The 25,060-nt window shown below is 42.7% G+C and overlaps 1 protein-coding gene across 1 annotated transcript in view; it reads right to left on the bottom strand.

Moving 5' to 3' along the window:
* Nucleotides 1-24,258, bottom strand: part of LOC122943407 (FRAS1-related extracellular matrix protein 1-like) — a 171,358-nt gene extending 147,100 nt beyond the window's left edge. Inside the window, exons 1-4 of the mRNA XM_044301115.1 lie at nt 24,153-24,258; nt 4,230-4,499; nt 3,805-3,899; nt 1,362-1,660 (exon numbers count right to left, since the gene is read on the bottom strand). Of these exons, the coding sequence (XP_044157050.1) occupies nt 1,362-1,660; nt 3,805-3,899; nt 4,230-4,469 (634 nt within the window). The 5' untranslated portion in view covers nt 4,470-4,499; nt 24,153-24,258. The remainder of the gene's footprint in view (nt 1-1,361; nt 1,661-3,804; nt 3,900-4,229; nt 4,500-24,152) is intronic.
* Between the last annotated feature and the right edge of the window lie 802 nt (nt 24,259-25,060).

The raw sequence follows: 25,060 nt of genomic DNA, 5'->3' as shown, positions 1-25,060 counted from the left end.
TGCCCAAAGGCTGCAATCAGCTGGAATCTGCAGGGAACTAGGTCACAAGTGTTCAGTTCTTCTACAGCGCCACCACAGGGCGAAATAGAGTATTACACAGAAAAAAATCAATGGGCTGTCCACTGCATTGATGTGCTAGGTCCTCCAGAATGAGACAGACTATCTTGGTAGCTGATTTCAATCTTGGTAATTTATGGAGGTCCCATGCGGTGTTTGCAAATGGGATTTCTATATCAGACAACCCCATACACTGTCAATCAGCTGTTTCTAAGGCCACCAGGATATTGTCATGTATTAAGCGAGGCATGGACTGGCGGGACAGGGATGTAATAATACCACTTTATAAAGCTTTGGTCCAGCCTCATCTGGAATATAAAGTTCAGTTCTCGGCACCAGTCCATAGAAAGGATTCCCTGGAGCTGGAGAGAGTACAAAGGAGAGCGACTAAACTGATAAAGGGGCATGGAGGGTCTTAGGTATGAAGAAAGATTAAAATAATTAAATGAATTTAGTCTTGAGAAGAGACGTCTAAGGGAAATTTCGCATGGCCTGTGAAGATGACGTCATGCCAGCCGGCGTGGTGACGTCATACGCCACCGCACATGGGATTCCGTTTGAGATCTTCAAGCAAGATGGCGGCCGCCGGCCCGTTGCGAGCAAATGGATGAAGTGGACCTCTGACGTTATGGATTATTGATGCACATAGGTTGAGTATGTGCCCATATCTGTTTGCTGTGACATGTTTATTTATGGATTTAGTACCAGTGTCTTCTCTGAGACTGACTACAGTTTTACATAGTCCCATGTTTTTTGCGCAAGTCTGGGATGGCGTCATTTTCTGTCACCTCTCCTTATATCATGTGATTTTAATATTTTTGTGTACAATAAAGAATCATGCTTTTTTACTGCGTACATTGTGGGCTCCATTTTTGTATGTAGGTTTTTTGCTCAACACTAGTAGTCACAACAGGAAGAGTTTTCAGCAGCTTGGTCATCTGGCAATCCAGGCGGCAAATCATGGTGTCTAATAAGGATCTGCAGACAGCTAACCACTAAACAGTATGGGGACGAGTATGGTATAGCGATCACTCCTCCCCTTGCTGCAGAGGAGATTGGTGCCGATTTTAGATGATAATTGACTATTGCTATCTATACTCAGGGGGTTAAAGTCAAGACTACAAAAGGATTTGTAAGCTAGTCCATGACTTGAGGATTTAACACGTTTTGGTTAATCTTGACACCATTCTTTCATTGGATGGACATGTTGGTTTCAGTTGAGCCACAAGCTTTGACCTTCTTGGTTCACCAGTCTAGTATGGATCTCCTACAAAAGGGAATGGTCATGGGAATGTTATACTCACAGCTCCTCACTCGTAGGTTCCCTGAAGCCCCTGACACAGGTCTACCGTCCCGCTTTGGTTCTTCTATCACAACTTGTCCATAGGCTGGAAGACTTAAGTCAGACTCAAGAGTCCTGACCACACAACTTGTCCCAGGTCTTGGCTTGAATGACAGAATGTTCTTATCTAGTGGTTTGGATGAAATCCCATAAAATCCTGGAACTTCCAGGGAGTTTTGTACCAGAGCAATACCATCCATGGGTTCAATAACTTTTACATCAAATATAAAACTTTCCACAATGGTTTCTTGCTCAGAAAACCTAAAATAGAGGAAAAAACAAGTATCACTTCACCAAAAACTGAAAAATTGTATCAACTCTAAAACTGGTCAAAGTCATGGGGCCATTTCTTATCTATATTGTGTATTGCACAGATCTTGATGGGATCCCTTTAACTTTGAAATCTATCGAGACTGTCTGATGTTCTCCATGTCTCCCAGATTTGTATCTATGTGATCTGAGATAAGTGGTGCCAGTGGTACCTGGTTGCTGCTTATCCTCCATAGACATTTCTGAAACAGAAAATTGATACCTACCACTGGTCCTCCACTGGTCCTCCAGATTTTGCATAGCTCACCTTTATGCCAGGTTTCTATGGCAAATAACCTTAGGTTTTCAAAACCTCACGCAGTCGAACCACAAAAGATGTATGAAAAATCCACCTAGTGAACCTTGATTAGATTTTAGGTCAGAAACCCCCAATTTTGACAGGATCCATTGATAATCTATTACCAATGGAGATGGTAGACCTTAGCAAATCAGCGCTGTCAAGGATCTGAAATGATGGATAATTCTCCAAGAGATAAGCAGCGCCGGGAGCATGTGGACAATATGTACACGTATAAGTGAATTACATTATACAGAGGCCAGACGAATCTTCAGTGCATGGTGTAAGGACTGCATCTCTCACAATTCAATACCGCAGAGCATGCTCTGTACAAAATTCAACCAGCAGGGGGCAGTAGTTAAAAGCATGGCCGGAGACCTAACTGTAAAACAGCAAAATATTAAAGGGGTTGTGCCACAGAGGACATTTATCACCTATCGACAGAATAGTTGACGAATGTCTGATTGGTGGAACCCCATTGATCACTAGAAAGGGGGACAGAAGCCCCTCATTCTTCCTTCCTGCATGACCACAGTGAGGCAGGTGGTCACTCATGTGCCCTATTGCTCCATTCAATGTCCTTCATGGGACAACCCCTTTAAATGCAGTTTTGGTCATGAATGGATATAACACATAATATAACTCTCATTAATTAGCAAAATTATTCAAATGTTCAATGTTTACTTGGACATTACCTTCGATACAGAGGGGTAACTTGAAGCTCCTGGGCCCCAATGCAAAATCTGTACTAGGGTCCCCCATCCATTACACAATACTGGGGTCTTCTTATGTGGCCTCCGAGGTGCTTGGACCCATGTGTGACTGCTGCCTCAGCACCCCTATAGCTACAGTCCTGCCACGATCTACAGGCATGCAATAAGTGACGAAATCCTATAAAAAGCTAGTCTTGGACGGCTTTCGATTTTCTTCCCTGCGAGACGTCACCAGGTAAGTCTGACTTAGGAGACGCGTCCTCCTATCTTTAGTTAGCACCTTTCTCTTCTAAACCTTCTCCATTAGTGGCTCATAAAAGCGAGAGATCTAAGACGCTTAGCATAGAGTGCCCGCAAGCGAGGCAGTTCAGCGCCAATCTGGGCGACTGCCTGGAGGCAATTAAACAGCTTTGATAGGGCGGGAACGCTTTCATTGAAGCAGCTTTAAAGTGAGACCACGTCGCTCGTTGCACAAACAATTTGCTGTTTTTAACGGCTCCGGTGACGTTTTTACTATTCAACATTAAATATAAAGACAACGAGGAAAAAAGTAATTTGTGACACGAGGTTCTCCAGGTATTATTGGAAAACAGCATCCAGATGACAACCCCCAACCCCCGAGGACAGTAATTCTAGATGGATACAAGACAACTACAACAACTACAAGAACCAGACAACTCCACCCCCCCCCCCCCCCCCCATGGCGATTTAAAGGGAACATGTCACATTGAATGAACACGGCAGCAGGTTATAGAGCAGGAGGAGCTGAGCAGATTGATAGATAGTTTTGTGGGAAAAGATTTAACGATAGATATTCTTAATTCCTGCTCATTCTGAACTGAGGAGTCCAGTGGGTGGTCTTATTAGTGATTGGCAGCCTTCATTGTACAATATAGTCAATGAAAGGGCCTCCCACTGGACTCCTCCACTCAGAATAAGCTGAGATTTACAGTTCTGTTGAATATTTACTGACAAAACTATATGACACTATGTTCAAAGATAGATAAATTTAGATACATTATGTATATATATATATATATATATATATATATATATATATATATATGATAGATAGATAGACTTACCTGTACACCCTTAGCATGACGTGATCCTCATCCAGCACTGGGGAACCATTGTGAGAATATTTCACTTCATCTGGTAGGAAATGGCAATCAAATCCCTGCAACAAATGAAGGGTAAGACATTGACCAGTTGGAGCTACTGTTGGTCCAGATTTCATGATGTTGCTCAGTTTATAAAGAAAGGTTGGACCTTTTTAAACATCCAAAAAGGGACCCACTCCTAATAGTGGATCACACCTCCACATCCCCTCCCAGGTCAATTAATTGGTGGACATAAGGGCAGCCTGACCCTTGAGCAGGTCCCTCTTCTGTTGTGGCTGTGGAGATGAGGTTGACACAATTTGGTAGAGAGTTGGAGCCAGTTGAATTGGGTTTACCACTCCACATGGACCGTGTCAGGGATCTCAGTTTGGTATGTATGATAATACCTGAGGAGACAGAGTTCCCACTCTTTGGGTTGTTGGCTCATTCAGAACCAATTCTACTCTGCAGGAGTCTCTATCACGTGGGATATTGAAGCTCAAGTTGTTTTCAGTGATGTACACGGTTTGACCTCTTCCGACACGGAGACCATTGTTGGTCAGGACCAGGCTGGATGCTTCCGCCAGTTCTTGGGTCCATAGGTGGAAGAGAACAAGTACTGTCCATAAGTGTTCAGCAGACATCATCTTCAGTGATTTGTAAGATGCTTTGTTTTCCTAAAATAAATACAAAATTATATAATCTTGTAAGAAAAAGAGACACAATGAAATAGACCATACATGGCACCAAAGGATCTAGGTTGTACTTGGTGCCGGCTCTATTGGAATAACAGAGATGAAGCTTCTGTGTCTGGTGCAAAAACATTGAATATGAAAGAATTCTGTCTGCTATGATGGACCTATGGTATTAACTACATTACATGATATAGTTTATATCAAAGAACTAGAAACAGTCACCTAAAGCATCCTTCTAATTTATCTCTGACTTAAAAAGGCTCTCTAGGATTTTAAAAACATGGCTGTCTTCTTCCATGAATAGCATCACACCTGTCCATAGGTTGTGCCTGATATGGCAGTGGAGATGATTTTGGATCAGCACAAAGAAGGGATTCTAAATCAGAAACTGCATTGATAATGCCAATGAAGGAGAGGAGGCAAAGGGGATATAGCTGCCATTAGTAGAGTGCTCAGGGGGGCAATACTGCTGTCACTGGGGAGGGGTTTGAAGGAGGACAATTCTGCTGTCAGTGGGGGGAGACATATTTAGGGGGAAAAGGTTGCTGGTAGTGTGGGAGGGCATGAAGGGTGACACTGTTGTTGCCAGTGATGGAAAGGTGGGAAGAGAGACATTGCTGGCGCCAGGGAGAGAGGAATAGGAAGAGGGGTAATGCTGCTGCCAGGGAGGGAGACATAGGAAGGGGACAAGGCTGCTGCCAGGGAGGAAGGCATAAGAAGAGGACAACACTGCTGGCAGGGAGAGAGGCATAAGAAAGGAGACAATGCTGCTGCCCGGGAGGGAGGCATAGGAAGGGACAAGACTGCTGCCAGCAAAGGATGTATAGGAAGGAGGACAATGCTGCTGTCAGTTTAGATCGTTACTAGGAAAGCTGAGTAGCAACTAAAATAACCAGGACAGGTCATTGACCAGCTTTTCTAAGACCCTGAAAGACAAACTCGTTCTAAAGACAATTTTCCATTCAGAACTTCCCAAAAAGTTGGGTGACAATCCACATAGAGCCTGTAACATGAAGAAGCTGATATATACACTGAATAAAAATATAAACGCAACACTTTCGGTTTTGCTCCCATTTTGCATGAGCTGAACTCAAAGATCTGAAACATTTTCTACATACACAGAAGACCCATTACTCTCAAATATTGTTCACAAATCTGTCTAAATCTGTGTTAGTGAGCACTTCTCCTTTGCCGAGATAATCCATCCCACCTCACAGGTGTGGCATATCAAGGTGCTGATTAGACAGCATGAATATTGCACAGGTGTGCCTTAGACTGCCCACAATAAAAGGCCACTCTGAAATGTGCACAGTTTTGCCTACACATCTCCGTCGCTTAGAGTTGATCAGGTTGTGAGGTGGGATGGATTATCTCGGCAAAGGAGAAGTGCTCACTAACACAGATTTAGACAGATTTGTGAACAATATTTGAGAGTAATGGGTCTTCTGTGTATGTAGAAAATGTTTCAGATCTTTGAGTTCAGCTCATGCAAAATGGGAGCAAAACCGAAAGTGTTGCGTTTATATTTTTGTTCAGTGTAGATGTTTGAGGATAACCTGAGGTTTTATATTTTGGGCAGGGGAGGGTGAGTTATGTTTGAAATACATTGGGTTAAGTTGTGTTTGAGGTGTGTTGGGTTAAAGCATAAGACGCGACGCTCTGCAGCCAGCTCAGCAGACTCTTCAGATCCCAAGATGCAAGCAATTATGGAATAATTCAGACAGAGTTACATTATCAGCTGGAATGGAAACCAGTACATCCTTTATTGGCACGCGCTGCCCGTCCCCGTCCCAGCGCTGAATTTCACGGGAAATGTGCCCTGATCATTTATTTATTAGCAGCATCCACCACGGCTCCTTGATTTTGCGCCGGAGTTTGGTGTAGTGTCAGTGTGTAATCTCCTAAACCCACAAGTCTGAACTCAGAGCAATGAATTATTGAACACATCCTATTTGCTTGGATGAGCGGCGTCCCTGGTATTCATAAAGAGGCTTTTAGGGTTCGTTGTGCGAGGTGAAACCAGTTGCCCCTCACCTGTAGATCTGTGGCTTCTGTGTAGAAACAAGTAACCGCAAATGTGATCTGGATGACTAACACTCCATTAACAAGATGGAGAATGGCGGTGCAGCATGCAGCCAGGCACAAAGGGTCAGCTGAGGATGAGCAGGGGCAAAGTACATAATGGGAAAGTCTCATATAATAGATTTTTGGGAGTCAGTTAGAAAAGTCATAAATTATGACAAGTTAGGGGTAGTCAAAGAGTTATGCCCTTCCTCCCTAAAGACCTGGGGTGAAGGAGAACAGGATGCAGACCCTTAACTGTGGATATGGTGTGTAATGTTAGTATCCTGCACAGACGGATCAGCTCCTATAATGCAGACGATGGGATCCGTTCAGAACGGATCCGTCTGCATTATATTTCAGAAAAAATTCTAAGTGTGAAAGTTAGTCAGACGGATCCGTCCAGACTTTACATTGAAAGTCAATGGGGGACGGATCCGTTTGAAATTGAGCCATATTGTGTCATCTTCAAACGGATCCGTCCCCATTGACTTACATTGTAAGTCTGGACGGATCCGTTTGGCTCTGCACGGCCAGGCGGACACCAAAACGCTGCAAGCAGCATTCGGGTGTCCACCTGCTGAGTGGAGCGGAGGCCAAACGAAGCCAGACTGATGCATTCTGAACGGATCCGCATCCACTCAGAATGCATTGGGGCCGTACGGATGCGTTCAGGGCAGCTTGTGAGAGCCTTCAAACGGAACTCACAAGCGGAACCCCGAACGCTACTGTTAAAGTAGCCGAAGGTGTTAGATGTGTCTGGCAACAAATGTATAATACAGGCTGTTATGCAGGATCAGCAGTATAGTGAGTGCAGCTCTGGAGTATAATACAGGATGTAACTCAGGATCAGTACAGGATAAGTAATGTATGTACACAGTGACTCCACCAGCAGAATAGTGAGTGCAGCTCTGGAGTATAATACAGGATGTAACTCAGGATCAGTACAGGATAAGTAATGTATGTACACAGTGACTGCTCCAGCAGAATAGTGAGCGCAGCTCTGGAGTATAATACAGGATGTAACTCAGGATCAGTACAAGATAAGTAATGTATGTACACAGTGACTGCACCAGCAGAATAGTGAGTGCAGCTCTGGAGTATAATACAGGATGTAACTGAGGATCAGTACAGGATAAGTAATGTATGTACACAGTGACTGCACCAGCAGAATAGTGAGTGCAGCTCTGGAGTATAATACAGGATGTAACTCAGGATCAGTACAGGATAAGTAATGTAATGTATGTACACGGTGACTCCACCAGCAGAATAGTGAGTGCAGCTCTGGAGTATAATACAGGATGTAACTCAGGATCAATACATGATAAGTAATGTATGTACACAGTGACTCCACCAGCAGAATAGTGAGTGCAGCTCTGGAGTATAATACAGGATGTAACTCAGGATCAGTACAGGATAAGTAATGTATGTACACAGTGACTGCACCAGCAGAATAGTGAGTGCAGCTCTGGAGTATAATACAGGATGTAACTGAGGATCAGTACAGAATAAGTAATGTATGTACACAGTGACTGCACCAGCAGAATAGTGAGTGCAGCTCTGGAGTATAATACAGGGTGTAACTCAGGATCAGTACAGGATAAGTAATGTATGTACACAGTGACTGCACCAGCAGAATAGTTAGTGCAGCTCTGGAGTATAATACAGGATGTAACTCAGGATCAGTACAGGATAAGTAAAGTATGTACACAGTGACTGCACCAGCAGAATAGTGAGTGCAGCTCTGGAGTATAATACAGGATGTAACTGAGGATCAGTACAGGATAAGTAATGTATGTACACAGTGACTGCACCAGCAGAATAGTGAGTGCAGCTCTGGAGTATAATACAGGATGCAACTCAGAATCAGTACAGGATAAGTAATGTATGTATACAGTGACTCCACCAGCAGAATAGTGAGTGCAGCTCTGGAGTATAATACAGGATGTAACTCAGGATCAGTACAGGATAAGTAATGTAATGTATGTACACGGTGACTCCACCAGCAGAATAGTGAGTGCAGCTCTGGAGTATAATACAGGATGTAACTCAGGATCAGTACAGGATAAGTAATGTATGTACACAGCGACTGCACCAGCAGAATAGTGAGTGCAGCTCTGGAGTATAATACAGGATGTAACTCAGGATCAGTACAGGATAAGTAATGTATGTACACAGTGACTGCTCCAGCAGAATAGTGAGCGCAGCTCTGGAGTATAATACAGGATGTAACTCAGGATCAGTACAGGATAAGTAATGTATGTATACAGTGACTCCACCAGCAGAATAGTGAGTGCAGCTCTGGAGTATAATACAGGATGTAACTGAGGATCAGTACAGAATAAGTAATGTATGTACACAGTGACTGCACCAGCAGAATAGTGAGTGCAGCTCTGGAGTATAATACAGGATGCAACTCAGGATCAGTACAGGATAAGTAATGTATGTATACAGTGACTCCACCAGCAGAATAGTGAGTGCAGCTCTGGAGTATAATACAGGATGTAACTCAGGATCAGTACAGGCTAAGACCAGCAGAATAGTGAGTGCAGCTCTGGAGTATAATACAGGATGTAACTCAGGATCAGTACAGTATAAGTAATGTATGTACACAGTGACTGCACCAGCAGAATAGTGAGTGCAGCTCTGGAGTATAATACAGGATGTAACTCAGGATCAGTACAGGATAAGTAATGTATGTACACAGTGACTCCACCAGCAGAATAGTGAGTGCAGCTCTGGAGTATAATACAGGATGTAACTCAGGATCAGTACAGGATAAGTTATGTAATGTACCAATGATTCAAAAGTTACTTTTTGCATCAATATTATTATATACAATGCAGTATTTCTTACAGTATTATGGCGGCTATATGGCACCTCCACATTGGATTCCATCACTGAGAAACTGCTAATAATGGGTTTTCCAGGAGTTCAATATCAGGATAGGTCATCAGTATCTGATCGGTGGGGTCTGAGCACCTCGGCCTCCTCACAGCTTACCCAGCACGGCACTGTGCATTGTTCAGTGGCTGTGCTTTGAATCAAATTGGACGGACCTGCATCTTGGCCATGTGACCCTTGAACGTGACATCCGTGGCCTAGGAAGAAGACACATTGCCTACCGGAGCTCCGTGGCCTCTTCAAACAGCTGATTATTGGCTGAGCCAGTAGTCCGATCTCCACAATCAGATACTGATGACCTATCCTGAGGATAGACCATTGATATTAGACTTATTAATAACTTATTTTATTTGGGTCCGTCCATGGACTCAATGTTGCTACAAGTTTCCCATGGAAGTTCTAGATCGCAGTCACAGAATCTGTGGAGGTTTCGGATGATCTGGGACCACTAATAAACTGCAGTAATGGACTCAGATATCAGTCTGGGGTAGAGGAGCGCTGTGGGGCCCCTCACGTGTTGGTCCCCTTCCGCTAATCTCCTTTGCAGCTCTGCCTCCCTTTTGTCGCTTTATGTTTTTGCATTAATTCTCCATTTATTTTAAAAAATTAAAATTTTCCACCTAAGTCTTAATTCTTGTCTCTGGATTTTCCAAGCCAAACAGTAATCAGTAATAAAATTAAAATAAGCTGTTCATCTGTCAGGACCAGTAAATAGGCTTCTTGACCGGCGGGCTGATTGGACCCTTGTTTTATGAGTTGGCGTCCGGCTGTGCGGCGGAGGGTCAGAATAATGGATAAATAAATATGCCTTTCTTTACTTATTTTACTGCCTCATTCTCTCTCCTCGTGATCCAGTTAATTGCTTGTCATTTTAATATTACTTAATCGCTTCGAAGTCTCTTTGACTCCCACCAAAACACTCGACTTGCAATTCATGGCGCATTACAGAGCCAAGATGGCAGCAAGTTCTTTGGCTGTGTGTCCAAGGCACAATAAAAATGATTGGGGCTAATGAAATGACTTGCCATCTCCGAATTCTCTGCCAAGTCCTTATAGTAGTTCAAACCAAACGGAGACTTCTATTACACAGATGCGAAATGAGTGTTCTTAAAGGTGAAGTTCCGTTAAGAGAGCAGAGGGGCGCTGCCGAATATTAGCCCTGATCAACAACAAGGACAGAGTAGGGGACAAAGCGTAGGCAGAGGTAGCACCCTAACGGGCAGAGAAGCCAAAAAGACAGAGGAAGACAATAAAGGTGCTGGGGGTCCAACTGCTATACGGTGGCAACTCAATTCTGAAATATGGGTTTACACTGCTGTCAACCTCCGAAGAGAAAATGAAAAGGATGAATGAAAGGTTGAGAGGACAGAGACAGTGCCCCATAACAGCTGTTTGGTCTGGGAAAACAGGTATTTTCCTCCCAGCATGTGAGGTCAGGTCAAATACCGGATCGGATTTTAACTGCCGTTCTGGGTTTTGGCAGCACCTGTCCTTAAATAGGCAGCTGGCCTCAGAAGCCATGTCTGTGTGCTGGGATCTGACTGAGGCCTGTGCTGGGCTGGAGAGCTGAGACCCGTGTGTCTGGGGAACAGGCCGCCTAAAGCCTGTATTTGGACTTTCTGAGGCAGAACTGCCACCAAGGTGACTTTTTGTTATATTAACTTGCCATTGGGTGTGAAGTAACACCAACACTGCAAAAGTGACGTTCTGTTTTTGACATCATGTGTGAAGTTTGTGAGTTTAAATTATGAACTTGTATTTTGCCTCTGTACTGCGCCTGCTTATAATAACTACCAAAGCGAATCCCCACACAGCACAGCCACAGAGCTCTTAAAATATACAAGCCGCGTATCCCTTTAACAGTACAGCCACATGCCCCTATATATTCCTTCTGTTGTCTTGCTTATTGGCCAGCTGTGTGTGTACACTTCTACTGACACCTATTCATCTTCTATAATGATGTATAGAACTACTGCAATACTGCACTCTATAAACAGTCAGTTTATATACTGTTCCATAGAAGGAGCCATCCACTGTATTAATACTGCCTCCTATGTACAAGAATATAACTACTATAATACTGCCTCCTATGTACAAGAATATAACTACTATAATACTGCTCCTATGTACAAGAATATAACTACTATAATACTGCTACTATGTACAAGAATATAACTACTATAATACTGCTCCTATGTACAAGAATATAACTACTATAATACTGCTACTATGTACAAGAATATAACTACTATAATACTGCTACTATGTACAAGAATATAACTACTATAATACTGCCGCCTATGTACAAGAATATAACTACTATAATACTGCCTCCTATGTACAAGAATATAACTACTATAATACTGCTCCTATGTACAAGAATATAACTACTATAATACTGCTCCTATGTACAAGAATATAACTACTATAATACTGCCTCCTATGTACAAGAATATAACTACTATAATACTGCTCCTATGTACAAGAATATAACTACTATAATACTGCTCCTATGTACAAGAATATAACTACTATAATACTGCTCCAATGTACAAGAATATAACTACTATAATACTGCTCCTATGTACAAGAATATAACTACTATAATACTGCTCCTATATGCAAGAATATAACTACTATAATACTGCTCCTATGTACAGGAATATAACTACTATAATACTGCTCCTATGTACTAGAATATAACTACTATAATACTGCTCCTATGTACAAGAATATAACTACTATAATACTGCCTCCTATGTACAAGAATATAACTACTATAATACTGCCTCCTAGCTGTGAGGACGTGTGTGAGTAGCTCTCCTGAGCCTGTGGATGTCTGTCCAGAGCCCAGGGTGTGGCCAGCCTGGGCGGGGAACTTCCCTCAGCAAGGCCCAGGCTTCCAGGCCTACACTGGGAGAAAACTCCCAAACCATTTCTGAAGTGGATACTAATCCCAAAGTTTCCAGTCAGCAGCAGAATGAAGGAGATATTGTTGTTCTGAAGAAAGAAGAAGAGAGGAAAGTGAGTGCAATGAAGATGCAAGCGGATCCCAAGTCCAGCCAGCAAGGTGCAGGGGTGATGAGCACAGGCCGTGCAGCAGGTGAGCAGCTCCCCTCTCCTGCACACAGACAGAGACGGACATCACTGGAGAAACAAACATTGCAAGAAAACCTGAAACAGCAAGTTGTGGCTTCCAGCATGGCCTGTCAGGGCCGCACCAGATCTGCAGCAATGCCTCTACAGGTAACCAGGAATGCCATGTCTACAAACACTGCAAAGTGTGAACAGGCCTTAGCAGATGCAACCGCAAGTACTAGCAGTAAAGCTGGGAAGGCAAAGCTGCAGGAGACCGGTGACTCCAAACAGCCTGGACCCCTGCCCCGACCAGGACAGCAGGTGAAGGAGACCACGCGAGCCCCTGAGCTGCAGATGGCGGAGGAGATCCCGGCTCTGGTAAGGAGAATGGGGGAGTTAAAGCATCACAAACAACTGCTACAGATGCAGATAGACTGTGTATATAACCTGAAAACTGCACACCCTGATAGTAACACCTTGTATGATACCAAGCTGCACTCACTGAGCATAGAGCTGGCACAGGTGGTGAAGGAGATGGACTGTGTCCTGGAGAGGATGGGGCCCCTGGCCGAGTCCTACGGGAACCAGGAACGCTTCTCACAGCAGAGACAGAACAGTGACTCTGGATCCCGCTCCTCTAGAGCACAATCAGGGTCCGTGTCCCCAGATGAGGCTCGGCGAGTGACACAACCAATACTGAAGCCTGCAAGTTTCTCTTTCCAGAAGGGAGGTGGGCAAGTGCAGCAGCAAGAACCTTCAGCTGTCCCTGAGCAACATCCTGGATATGTGGCACCACAAGTCCCAGCAGAGCCAGCCCAACAGCAGGACAGTGGACATGTATCCATGGGTCAGGGTGATGCGGAGACGCAGGAGAGCTCTGTTACTGGGGCACAGACCGGGGACATTGATATTGTACCTGAGGGGTTGGGGGCTGGGGATACTGTACAGTCTGTGTGGGATATAGAGGTGGATGGTGGTCAGGAGGGTGTATGGAATGATGTCTGTAATTTCCCCCCCTTAACACAACCCACGTCGGATGAGACTGTCCCCTCTAGTGCAGACGCGCGGCCCAATAATCAAGGTAGTGAGCCCCGTCAGGATCCTCCCAGAAATGCCTGGAGCCGCGGCGCTCCATCCTTCACCTCCAGTGCAGGCTATACAGGCCAGGCGTTTAAGAGGAGGAACGTGGTAAGGTTTAAGCACCGAGGCACCAAAGAAGACCTCCCCGATAGGAGGTTTGTGGTGAGGGAACTCCTGTGCCACCAGATGGGGTTTGCTCCAGAGGACATCCTGGCGGTGATAAATCTACCAGACAGGCAGGGCTATGATGTCAGCTTTAAGCTTATGTCTAGTCTGGATAGGTTCTGGGCAAACTTTGCCAGGGTTAGAGACACCGAGGGCTGGAATAAGTTCATTTTCATTCCCATTTCCAAGCCAGACACTGTTATTGTGAATGTCATCTTCTGGAATGAATCTGTTCCTCCCCAGGACATTGTGGTGTGGCTCCGGAGGCACTGTGACCTCGTGTCTGATCTCACTAAGAACAGGGACGATGATGGTGTCTGGACTGGAGGGTGGAAGGTGCTGGTGAAGCTGCGCCAGCACAATAACATCACCTTACATCTCCCTAACTCCTTCTTTATCGGTAGAGAGAAGGGCGTCTGTTTTTATCCTGGGCAACCTAGAAAGTGCTTCAAGTGTGGCAAAGTCGGTCATGTGGCAAATGTGTGCACAGTGGTCAAGTGCAACCTGTGTGGTGAGCTCGGCCATCTGAGTGCCACGTGTAAGAACGTTAGGTGCAATCTCTGCGGACAGATTGGCCACTCACATAAGGATTGCCCAGATGCCTGGCATAACGTATGCAGGGAGCTTCCAGATGAGGAGTTAGCGGAGGCCGCAGACGCTATAGAGGAGGAGGCTTTGATGTCAGGGACCATACTGACGAGGCACGAGGTACAACAGGGGTCAGGTGAGACAACACCCGAACCTCAGCCTTCAGAGAGCACACAGGGCACCATGGAGGTGGTCACTCAGGACCAGTCTCAGGCAGCCGCCTCTGTATCACCGTCTGTATATGAAGAGGCCAAGAGGAACAAAAGGAGGAAAAAAGATAAGTCTTCCCGTAAGTCTGAGGAGGAACATAACCTGGGCCAAAACACCAGGAAAAAAGTCAGTACCGGTGCAGGCGTCATGGTCCTATCAAACAGATATGAGGCGTTATCAGAGTCTGATGGGGATTATGAGGAAGAGCAACAGAGAATAGATAATGAGTGTGAGGCAGACACAGGGGACCCCCCAACAAAGAAGAAGCCCCCTCCTGTAGAAGCCCTTGTAGAGTCAGATATGGAGACCGGTGGTAGGCAGGAAGCCTCTGATCCTGACCTATGTTGATGGGAGTCACTTATCTGCTCTTTCTATGTTGTCTTGTGATGGCTGGGTTTTTTCTAAAAGTTGCTTCGAGCAATGTGAACAGCATCAAAGTAAGAAGGACCAGACACGCGGTATACGATCACCTCAGATACCTGGATGCAGATGTCATCTTTCTGCAGGAGACACGTTTGAACACCTTGGGGCATCTACGTGAGGCTGAGAGTGAATGGCGGTCTGGTCCTTCTTGCTGGTCGCTGGCTGTGGAGCCTTATGCCGGGGTGGCCATATTGTTTAACACAAATGACGTGACTGTGCACAGGTTAACGGAGGTAGCTATGGGAAGGTGCCTGGTGCTGGAAGTGACCATCCATGGTAGACGGCTCCGCTTTATTAACATCTACGGCCCACAGACAGTGGCTGAGAGAATCCAGCTGTTTAATGATGTGAAGCAGTATCTTTTCACCTCTATACCTGTAGTAATGGCGGGGGACTTTAATGTCACTTTGTCATCAGGTGACCGGTCCTCGGGCAGGGCGAGGTCAGAGACTCCAGAGTCTTAAGTAATATAATATCGCAGGCTGGCCTAAGTGATGTCTTCACATGGGGTGGCAGGAAGCCAAACTTCACATATTCTTGTGCTGACAGAAGCAGTAGAATTGACATGGCGTTTGTGAACCCCACAGAGACTGTTAGCGGGATAAGTGAGAAGGTTGTCCCCTACTCTGACCACCTGGCTGATCCCTTTGAGAATTGCAGGGAACGTGTGGCTAATAGATCGGTGGCAGGTCTCACTGACTCCCAGGGTGTTTTGCAGGAATCTCGGGAGGGTATCCTGGGGGTGGTGAGATCTTACTATGCTGGCTTATTTCAGAAGAAGGTTTTGGATAAAGAGAAGATGACTCAATTCTTGGAGGCAACTCCAGGTCCTGATACTAATGATGTGGACTTTTCTCCTTTGACAGCAGAATTAACGGTGGAGGAAGTTAAAGTGGCCATTGATCAGTTACATCTGAAGAAGGCACCAGGTCCAGATGGTATAACAGCAGAATTCTATAAGAAGTTCGTAGACCACTTGGCCCCAATCCTCGTGGACGTGTACAAAAATTGTCTAGAAAATCACCTGATGCCTCCGTCCATGAGGGTGTCCTCGCTAATTCTGCTGTCTAAAGGTAAGGAGCCTAGTGACATCAAGAACTGGAGGCCGATTGCCCTCTTGAATGTTGACAGGAAGATTCTGGCAAAAATCATGTTCTCTAGGTTAGTCTGTTTGTCCCGGGCACTGTTGGCAGGCTGTCAGTTTGGCACAGTAAAAGGGCGGAACATCTCTGGAGCAGTCATCTCGATAAGGGAGATGTTTGAGAGATGTAAAGCTCTGAGGTGTGGGAGATATGTTGTAGGTCTGGACCAGGCTAAAGCTTTTGACAGAGTGGATCACGAGTATCTATGGGCCACTTTGTCAAAGTACGGTATTCCAGGACAATTTGTAGATTGGCTGAAAACTTTATATTGTGAGGCGAAGAGCTTTCCTCTAATCAATGGTTGGCAAGGGGACACTTTTGAAGTAGAGGCAGGGGTGAGACAGGGTTGCCCTTTGAGTCCACTGCTGTATGTGTTTGCCTTGGACCCGTTCCTGAGGTCACTGCAGGAGTGCGATTTTCAGGGGGTGCCGGTCCCCCACTGCTTGCCTTTGAAAGTAGTTGCCTATGCGGATGATGTGACTGTGGTGATATCTGAGCCTCGTGAGGTGCAGATGTTGTCTGCAGCCATCAGAAGCTACTCGGAGGCCTCGGGGTCTCTAGTCAACCTTGAGAAGAGTCAAGCTCTCTGGACTTTAAGTACTGATCCAGACTTTGATCTGCCACAATTTGCAAAGGCCTCCACCTATATTAAAATCCTTGGGGTCAAATTTGGGAGGGAAGATAATGCCAAACTAAATTGGGAAGAAAAGTTGGATTCCGGAAATGCAAAGGTTCAGCGATGGAAGAACTGGAGGCTGACCTATAGAGAAAGGGTTACTATGTTGAAGACTTACCTGGTCCCCGTCTTTTTGTACGTCTCTGTTGTCTTTCCTTTGCCAGAACCTTTCTCGGCTAGGCTCTTTAGCCTGTTCTTCCAACTTTTGTGGGGGAACAGGTTGAACCCAATAAAAAGAGGGATCACCTACCTACAGAGGAGAGAGGGTGGGCTGGATATGTTAAATCCAAGGGTGTTCTTTGACTCCATGTTTCTGAAAGTTAATTTTGGTTGCCTGGACTCAAACAGCAGCTCCCTGTGGGCGAACAGTGTCAGGGACTGGATATTGCCTTTTGCAGAGTCTTGGGTGCGAGGCGGCAGTCTCAAGAGGGGTCGGTTTACTCGTGGCTTCCTCCCCCAGTACCTGGAATATGGTCTAAAGTGTGTGAAGAAATGGGGAATAGACAAGGTGTATCTGGAGACTAAGACCAGGAAGGATCTCTATATAAAGATCTGTAGGGCCTTCTATAACTTGCAGCCAGCACTGAGAGACTGTACAACGGCCACCTTGCAGGAAAGTCTTAGGTTCCTCAACGGACCAAGGCTTCCTGCAAAGTTGTTTGACATTGCCTGGCTGTCATTCCATGGGAAGCTTTTTGTCAGAGGCAATTTAAAGTTCCTGAGTGTTCTAGATCGCATGTGTCCCTTGGGCTGTCAGCAGGAGGAGACTATGGAACATTTTATAACCGAGTGCTGGGGAGGGCGACAGATATGGCAGGAGATAGCCAGCAAGCTAAAAATCCCAAGGCTGCAGTCTCTGACCTACCCAGACATTGTATATGGTGTGACATCACAGGTAGCTGACATTGACCGGGGGACCTTGCATTTGATTATAACCATCGTTAAATACTATCACTGGCAGACAAGAACAAGAGTGTCCATCCACAGTGAGCCCTTCAACCATGAGAAAGCCGTAAACCTCATCCTGTCGGAGCTAAGGTGGGTCAGATCTATAGAAGTTAGGAGAAAGGGCGAGAATGAAAAATTATGGAAGAATGTATATTTGGAGTAATTTCTGGTTCATGTATCCTGGAATTATGTTTATTTATTCATCTTTTCTCCCATTTATTTGCAATGGACTCTTAAGTTAAAGTTATTATAAACTTATTATTTTGATGATATGTATGATTTCAGTTTAATAATTGCTTGTTCATTCTCATTTCGGAATGTACTATTGTATTTTTGCTTGTTTTATACTAATAAAAATTGCCTCCTATGTACAAGAATATAACTACTATAATACTGCTACTATGTACAAGAATATAACTACTATAATACTGCCTCCTATGTACAAGAATATAACTACTATAATACTGCTCCTATGTACAAGAATATAACTACTATAATACTGCTTCTATGTACAAGAATATAACTACTATAATACTGCCTCCTATGTACATGAATATAACTACTACAATACTGCTCCCATGTACAAGAATATAACTACTATGATACTGCTCCTATGTACAAGAATATAACTACTATAATGCTGCCTCCTATGAACAAGAATAATACTCCTATAATACTGCTCCTATCTACAAGAATATAACTACTATAATGCTGCCTCCTATGAACAAGAATAATACTCCTATAATACTGCTCCTATCTACAAGAATATAACTACTATAATACTGCTCCTATGTACAAGAATATAACTACAATAATACTGCTCCTATGTACAAGAATATAACTACTATAATACTGCTCCGATGTACAAGAATATAACTACTATAATACTGCTCCTATGTACAAGAATATAACTACTATAATACTGCCTCCTCTGTATAAGAATATAACTACTATAATACTGCCTCCTCTGTATAAGAATATAACTACTATAATACTGCTCCTATGTACAATAATATAACTACTATAATACTGCTCCTATGTACCAAGAATATAACTACTATAATACTGCTCCTATGTATAAGAATATAACTACTATAATACTGCTCCTATGTACAATAATATAACTACTATAATACTGCTCCTATGTACAAGAATATAACTACTATAATACTGCTCTATGTACAAGAATATAACTACTATAATACTGCTCCTATATACAAGATATAACTACTATAATACTGCCTCCTATGTACAAGAATATAACTACTATAATACTGCTCCTATATACAAGAATATAACTACTATAATACTGCTCTATGTACAAGAATATAACTACTATAATACTGCTCCTATATACAAGAATATAACTACAATAATACTGCCCCTATGTACAAGAATATAACTACTATAATACTGCTCCTATGTACAAGAATATAACTACTATAATACTGCTCCTATGTACAAGAATATAACTACTATAATACTGCTCTATGTACAAGAATATAACTACTATAATACTGCTCCTATGTACAAGAATATAACTACTATAATACTGCTCCTATGTACAAGAATATAACTACTATAATACTGCTCCTATGTACAAGAATATAACTACTATAATACTGCTCCTATGTACAAGAATATAACTACTATAATACTGCTCCTATGTACAAGAATATAACTACTATAATACTGCTCCTATGTACAAGAATATAACTACTATAATACTGCTCCTATGTACAAGAATATAACTACTATAATACTGCCTCCTATGTACAAGAATATAACTACTATAATACTGCTCCTATGTACAAGAATATAACTACTATAATACTGCCTCCTATGTACAAGAATATAACTACTATAATACTGCTCCTATGTACAAGAATATAACTACTATAATACTGCTCTATGTACAAGAATATAACTACTATAATACTGCTCCTATGTACAAGAATATAACTACTATAATACTGCTCCTATGTACAAGAATATAACTACTATAATACTGCTCCTATGTACAAGAATATAACTACTATAATACTGCTCTTATGTACAAGAATATAACTACTATAATACTGCCTCCTATGTATAAGAATATAACTACTATAATACTGCTCCTATGTACAAGAATATAACTACTATAATACTGCTCCTATGTACAAGAATATAACTACTATAATACTGCCTCCTATGTACAAGAATATAACTACTATAATACTGCTCCTATGTACAAGAATATAACTACTATAATACTGCTCTATGTACAAGAATATAACTACTATAATACTGCCCCTATGTACAAGAATATAACTACTATAATACTGCTCCTATATACAAGAATATAACTACTATAATACTGCTCTATGTACAAGAATATAACTACTATAATACTGCTCCTATGTACAAGAATATAACTAATATAATACTGCTCCTATGTACAATAACATAACTACTATATTACTGCTCTATGTACAAGAATATAACTACTATAATACTTCCTGCTATGTACAAGAATATAACTGCTATAATACTGCTTCTATGTACAAGAATATAAATACTATAATACTGCTCCTATGTAGTGATGGCCAGTTCGCATTGTTCGCCCGTGAACACATGCAGGCTGCCATCTTTTCTCACAAGTCCAACGAGGCGCAGGTAAGTCCTTACCTGTGCCTGTACGCGAGCCGGTCTGAAATCAAATGCGGTCACCGGAAGCAGGCAGTTCCGAGAACAGCCGCCGGGGGCTTTTATCAGGCTGTTCTCGGAACTGCCTGCTCCCGGCGACCGCATTTGATTTCAGACCGGCTCCCAGCACAGGCACAGGGAAGGGCTTCCCTGTGCCTCGCCGGACTTGTGAGAAAAGATGGCAGCTCGCATGTGTTCGCGGGTGAACAATGCGAACTGGCCATTACTGCTTCTATGTACAAGAATATAACTACTATAATACTGTCTCCTATGTACAAGAATATAACTACTATAATACTGCCTCCTATGTACAAGAATATAACTACTATAATACTGCTCCTGTGTACAAGAATATAGCTACTATAATACTTCTCCTGTGTTCAAGAATATAACTACTATAATACTGCTCCTATGTACAAGAATATAACTACTATAATACTCCTCATGTGTACAAGAATATAACTACTATAATACTGCTCCTGTGTACAAGAATATAACTACTATAATACTGCTCCTATGTATAGAATATAATTACTATAATACTGCTCCTATGTACAAGAATATAACTACTATAATACTTCTCTTGTGTACAAGAATATAACTACTATAATACTGCTCCTGTGTACAAGAATATAACTACTATAATACTTCTCCTGTGTACAAGAATATAACTACTATACTACTGCTCCTGTGTACAAGAATATAACTACTATAATACTGCCCCTATGTACAAGAATATAACTACTATAATACTGCCTCCTATGTACAAGAATATAACTACTATAATACTGCTACTATGTACAAGAATATAACTACTATAATACTGCCTCCTATGTACAAGAATATAACTACTATAATACTGCCCCTATTTACAAGAATATAACTACTATAATACTGCTCCTATGTACAAGAATATAACTACTATAATGCTGCCTCCTATGTACATGAATATAACTACTACAATACTGCTCCCATGTACAAGAATATAACTACTATGATACTGCTCCTATGTACAAGAATATAACTACTATAATGCTGCCTCCTATGAACAAGAATAATACTCCTATAATACTGCTCCTATGTACAGGAATATAACTACTATAATACTGCTCCTATGTATAAGAATATAACTACTATAATACGCCTCCTATGTACAAGAATATATCTACTATAATACTGCCTTCTATGTACAAGAATATAACTACTATAATACTGCCTCCTATGTACAAGAATATAACTACTATAATACTGCTCCTATGTACAAGAATATAACTACTATAATACGACTCCTATGTACAAGAATATAACTACTATAATACTGCTCCTATGTACAAGAATATAACTACTATAATACTGCTCCTATGTACAAGAATATAACTGCTATAATACTGCTCCTATGTACAAGAATATAACTACTATAATACTTCTCCTATGTACAGGATATAACTACTATAATACTGCTCCTATGTACAAGAATATAACTACTATAATACTGCCTTCTATGTACAAGAATATAACTACTATAACACTGCTCCTATGTACAAGTATAATGGGTTGACAAGTTTTAAAGGTTTTCAATATTTACAGCATAGGGGATAAGTAAAATATTGGGGGGGGGGCCTTCCTGGTGGAGTTGCAGGTCTGATATGCTTTTCTATTATCGTCTATGGGACAGCTGGAGATAGCCGAGTACAGCTTGGATGGTGGATATGTTTAAAACTCAACAGAACCCCTTAGTGTAATGTATGTTAATGTGTTGCAGTATTCTACGGCAATTTCTGTGACTGTAAGTCACTGTACCATACATGTCAGTTCTCCTGTTTCTGTGCAGTATATGGATTTGTAGCTATAGCCCCCCCCCCCCCCCCCCCACACACAAATCTGTGAATATACAATCCTTTTAAGAATCTACTAAGAGACTTTTGAGACCCAGTTTCTCTGTATTATTGTATTATTAGCAGTTTCAGGTCTCCCCTGCGGAATGTTGGAGAAATGTGCAATGATGGTTGTTGTAGTTGGCAGACTGAATAGAGGAATCTCTGCCTCTCTTTTTCTTTCTTTTCCAGGTATAAGATGGCGCAGGATTCCAGAGATAAGGCTGCATGACTGCACAATGCCTGAAATTCCTCAGCACCTGACAGCCTGGAGCATGCAGGTGTGTCTGCGCGGGAACCTGATAGCGAGCGCTGCCTCTTCAATCACAGCTTTAAGTGAATGCATTATTCAGGTTATCAATACTGGCATCAAAGTAACTGCCAGCCATTTGTTATATAAAACAGCCGCGCTCCACCTGCCAAAAAGCAAATTTCAATATTAAAGCAACAGATTTCAGATCCGTCTGCCTGCGTGCCAGTGATTTGCTCAGACGGCGCTTGGAGACGATTCTCTATCTTAGTCTATAACATTGGCAACGAATGATGTCTTTATCCATCACCGTTATCAGTGGGTGCTACAGGAAGCGGCGCTCACCCCGCGACGGAGGCTGCACTTCTCTAAATCAGTTCCAGAGAATTCTGGAAAAGATTTACATGTTACAATAATATTGACACAAAGTTTCTCCTTCTCACACTATGCATCCATTTTTTGTTAATATTTTTAACTTTCTTCATGTTTATTTTTTAATTTTTTATAATGGGATGGATAAGACGTGATACATTTTGAAAAACCTCAATGAGCCCTAAAATGTCACAGTTTTAACTAAACAGGGGCATGTGGCGTAAAACCGATGCTGAAAATCGTACGCTCATGCCCACTATACGCTCATGCCCACCATACTTATGAAACATTTGGCCCTGTAGTTTGGGCAGGTGATTATCTTGTAAGGGTACTTTCACACTTGCAGCAGAGGATTCCGGCAGGCAGTTCCGGACGCAAACTGATGGCACTTGTCAGACGGATCCGGATGCGGATCCGTCTGACAAATGCATTGAAATACCGGATCCGTCTCTCCAGTGTCATCCGGAAAAACGGATCATTTTTAAAGGTCTGCACAGGCACAGACCGGAAAGCCGGATCCGTTTTGCTGAAACCCTTAATGCCGGATCTGGCACTAATACACTTCAATGGAAATTAATGCCGGATCCGGCAAGTGATCAGTAATTTCTGGCCGGAGAGAAAACTGCAGCATGCTCCGTGTAAAAAACGTAAGAGGGACTGAACTGATGCATCCTGAACTGAATGCTCTCCAATAAGATGTGATGTATGAACAGGGCCTAGATGTGGTGCCCCAGCTCTTCTGATGTGTGGCATTGGGGCACAACTGGCATAGGTACCAATCTTCTAAGCTAATCAGAAGTATAAGAGCTTGTGCACACGTACAACCCAGCTTATCAGTCTCAGTAGGTACAGTAAAGCCTATAGACTTTTATCAGTGCAGCAACTTTAGTATGGTAATACCACCATGTATTTTATCACAGTTTTATGGCATCTGTGATGCTGGTGGTTATATATGGTTATTTGTATTGATCCTGGCAGTACACAAGTGCAGCTCTGTAAAATGCAGATACTACAACTCTGCTTTGAAAAAATTTCTACTTCTGCTGCCAAGATTTAAAAAAAAAAAATCCTCAAATCCCGATATCCGGCCTCTCGCCAAGAGCTACATTTTTTTCTCCATTTGCTAGCAAGAAGCAGAAGTTCAGCCAAAGCAGGAACACAACAGCAAGGACGTACCTGAAGTGCGAGATTCCCAGTCACATGTCTGAGCCAGGACTGCTTCCAAGACTCTGCCAATGTCTCCTGCACTCACTTCACACAGTAGATTCCCAGTAATTGTCTGCTCAACCACAAAACAGAGGAGGAAATGAGAGTCACCCTCCAAGTATCCGTCCCCTGCCCTGGAGTCACAGATGTTACTGATCCATCAGACAGACCTCTCTCTCCTCAAACCGACCCCAAGTGAGAAAAGATGGAATTTCACGTCTTGCTATTAGTTTACAAACTTAATCCAAGTTGTTGGTGAAGCTATCCATGCGGCTAATCAGAGGGAGATCCTGCAAATGGGGGAAATGCAGAAATGCCCGGTGGGCTGTGGTTTTCCCTTAATTTGACATGTATGGGACCTGATCAGTCCCAAATTATCATATATTCTAGATTATTGGGCAGTCGTTATTTTTCTTTTCAGGGTAGAATATTCTAACCTCTTAAAGCCTTTTGGGCGCAGCATTTATTTATTGTATTTTTTTTATTTTGCTGCCATTACTTTTTTATTTTGTCATTGATATTGTTTTGCCTAAGAATTCATTTTGGGTTTTTTACATAATTTTTCAGCATGTAATATGTCCAAAAATCTCAACTTTTTAAGGCTACTTTCACACTGGCGTTTCTGGGTCCGCTTGTGAGATCCGTTTCAGGGCTCTCACAAGCATCCCAAAACGGATCAGTTCAGCCCCAATGCATTCTGAATGGATAAGGATTCAGAATGCATCAACTGGCTGCGGTTTTTAGGTGGTCACTAAAACGCAGCTTGCATCGTTTTGGTGACCGTCTGACAATGCGGAGCCAAACGGATCCATCATAATGGGGATGGATCCGTTTTTCACTGACACAATATGGTGCAATTGAAATTGGATCCGTCCCCC

The sequence above is a fragment of the Bufo gargarizans genome, chromosome 7, assembly GCF_014858855.1.
Source record: "Bufo gargarizans isolate SCDJY-AF-19 chromosome 7, ASM1485885v1, whole genome shotgun sequence".
Taxonomy (NCBI): domain Eukaryota; kingdom Metazoa; phylum Chordata; class Amphibia; order Anura; family Bufonidae; genus Bufo; species Bufo gargarizans.
The sequence above is the reverse complement of the archived record's forward strand: the minus strand, read 5'-3'. Positions and strand labels throughout refer to the sequence as shown.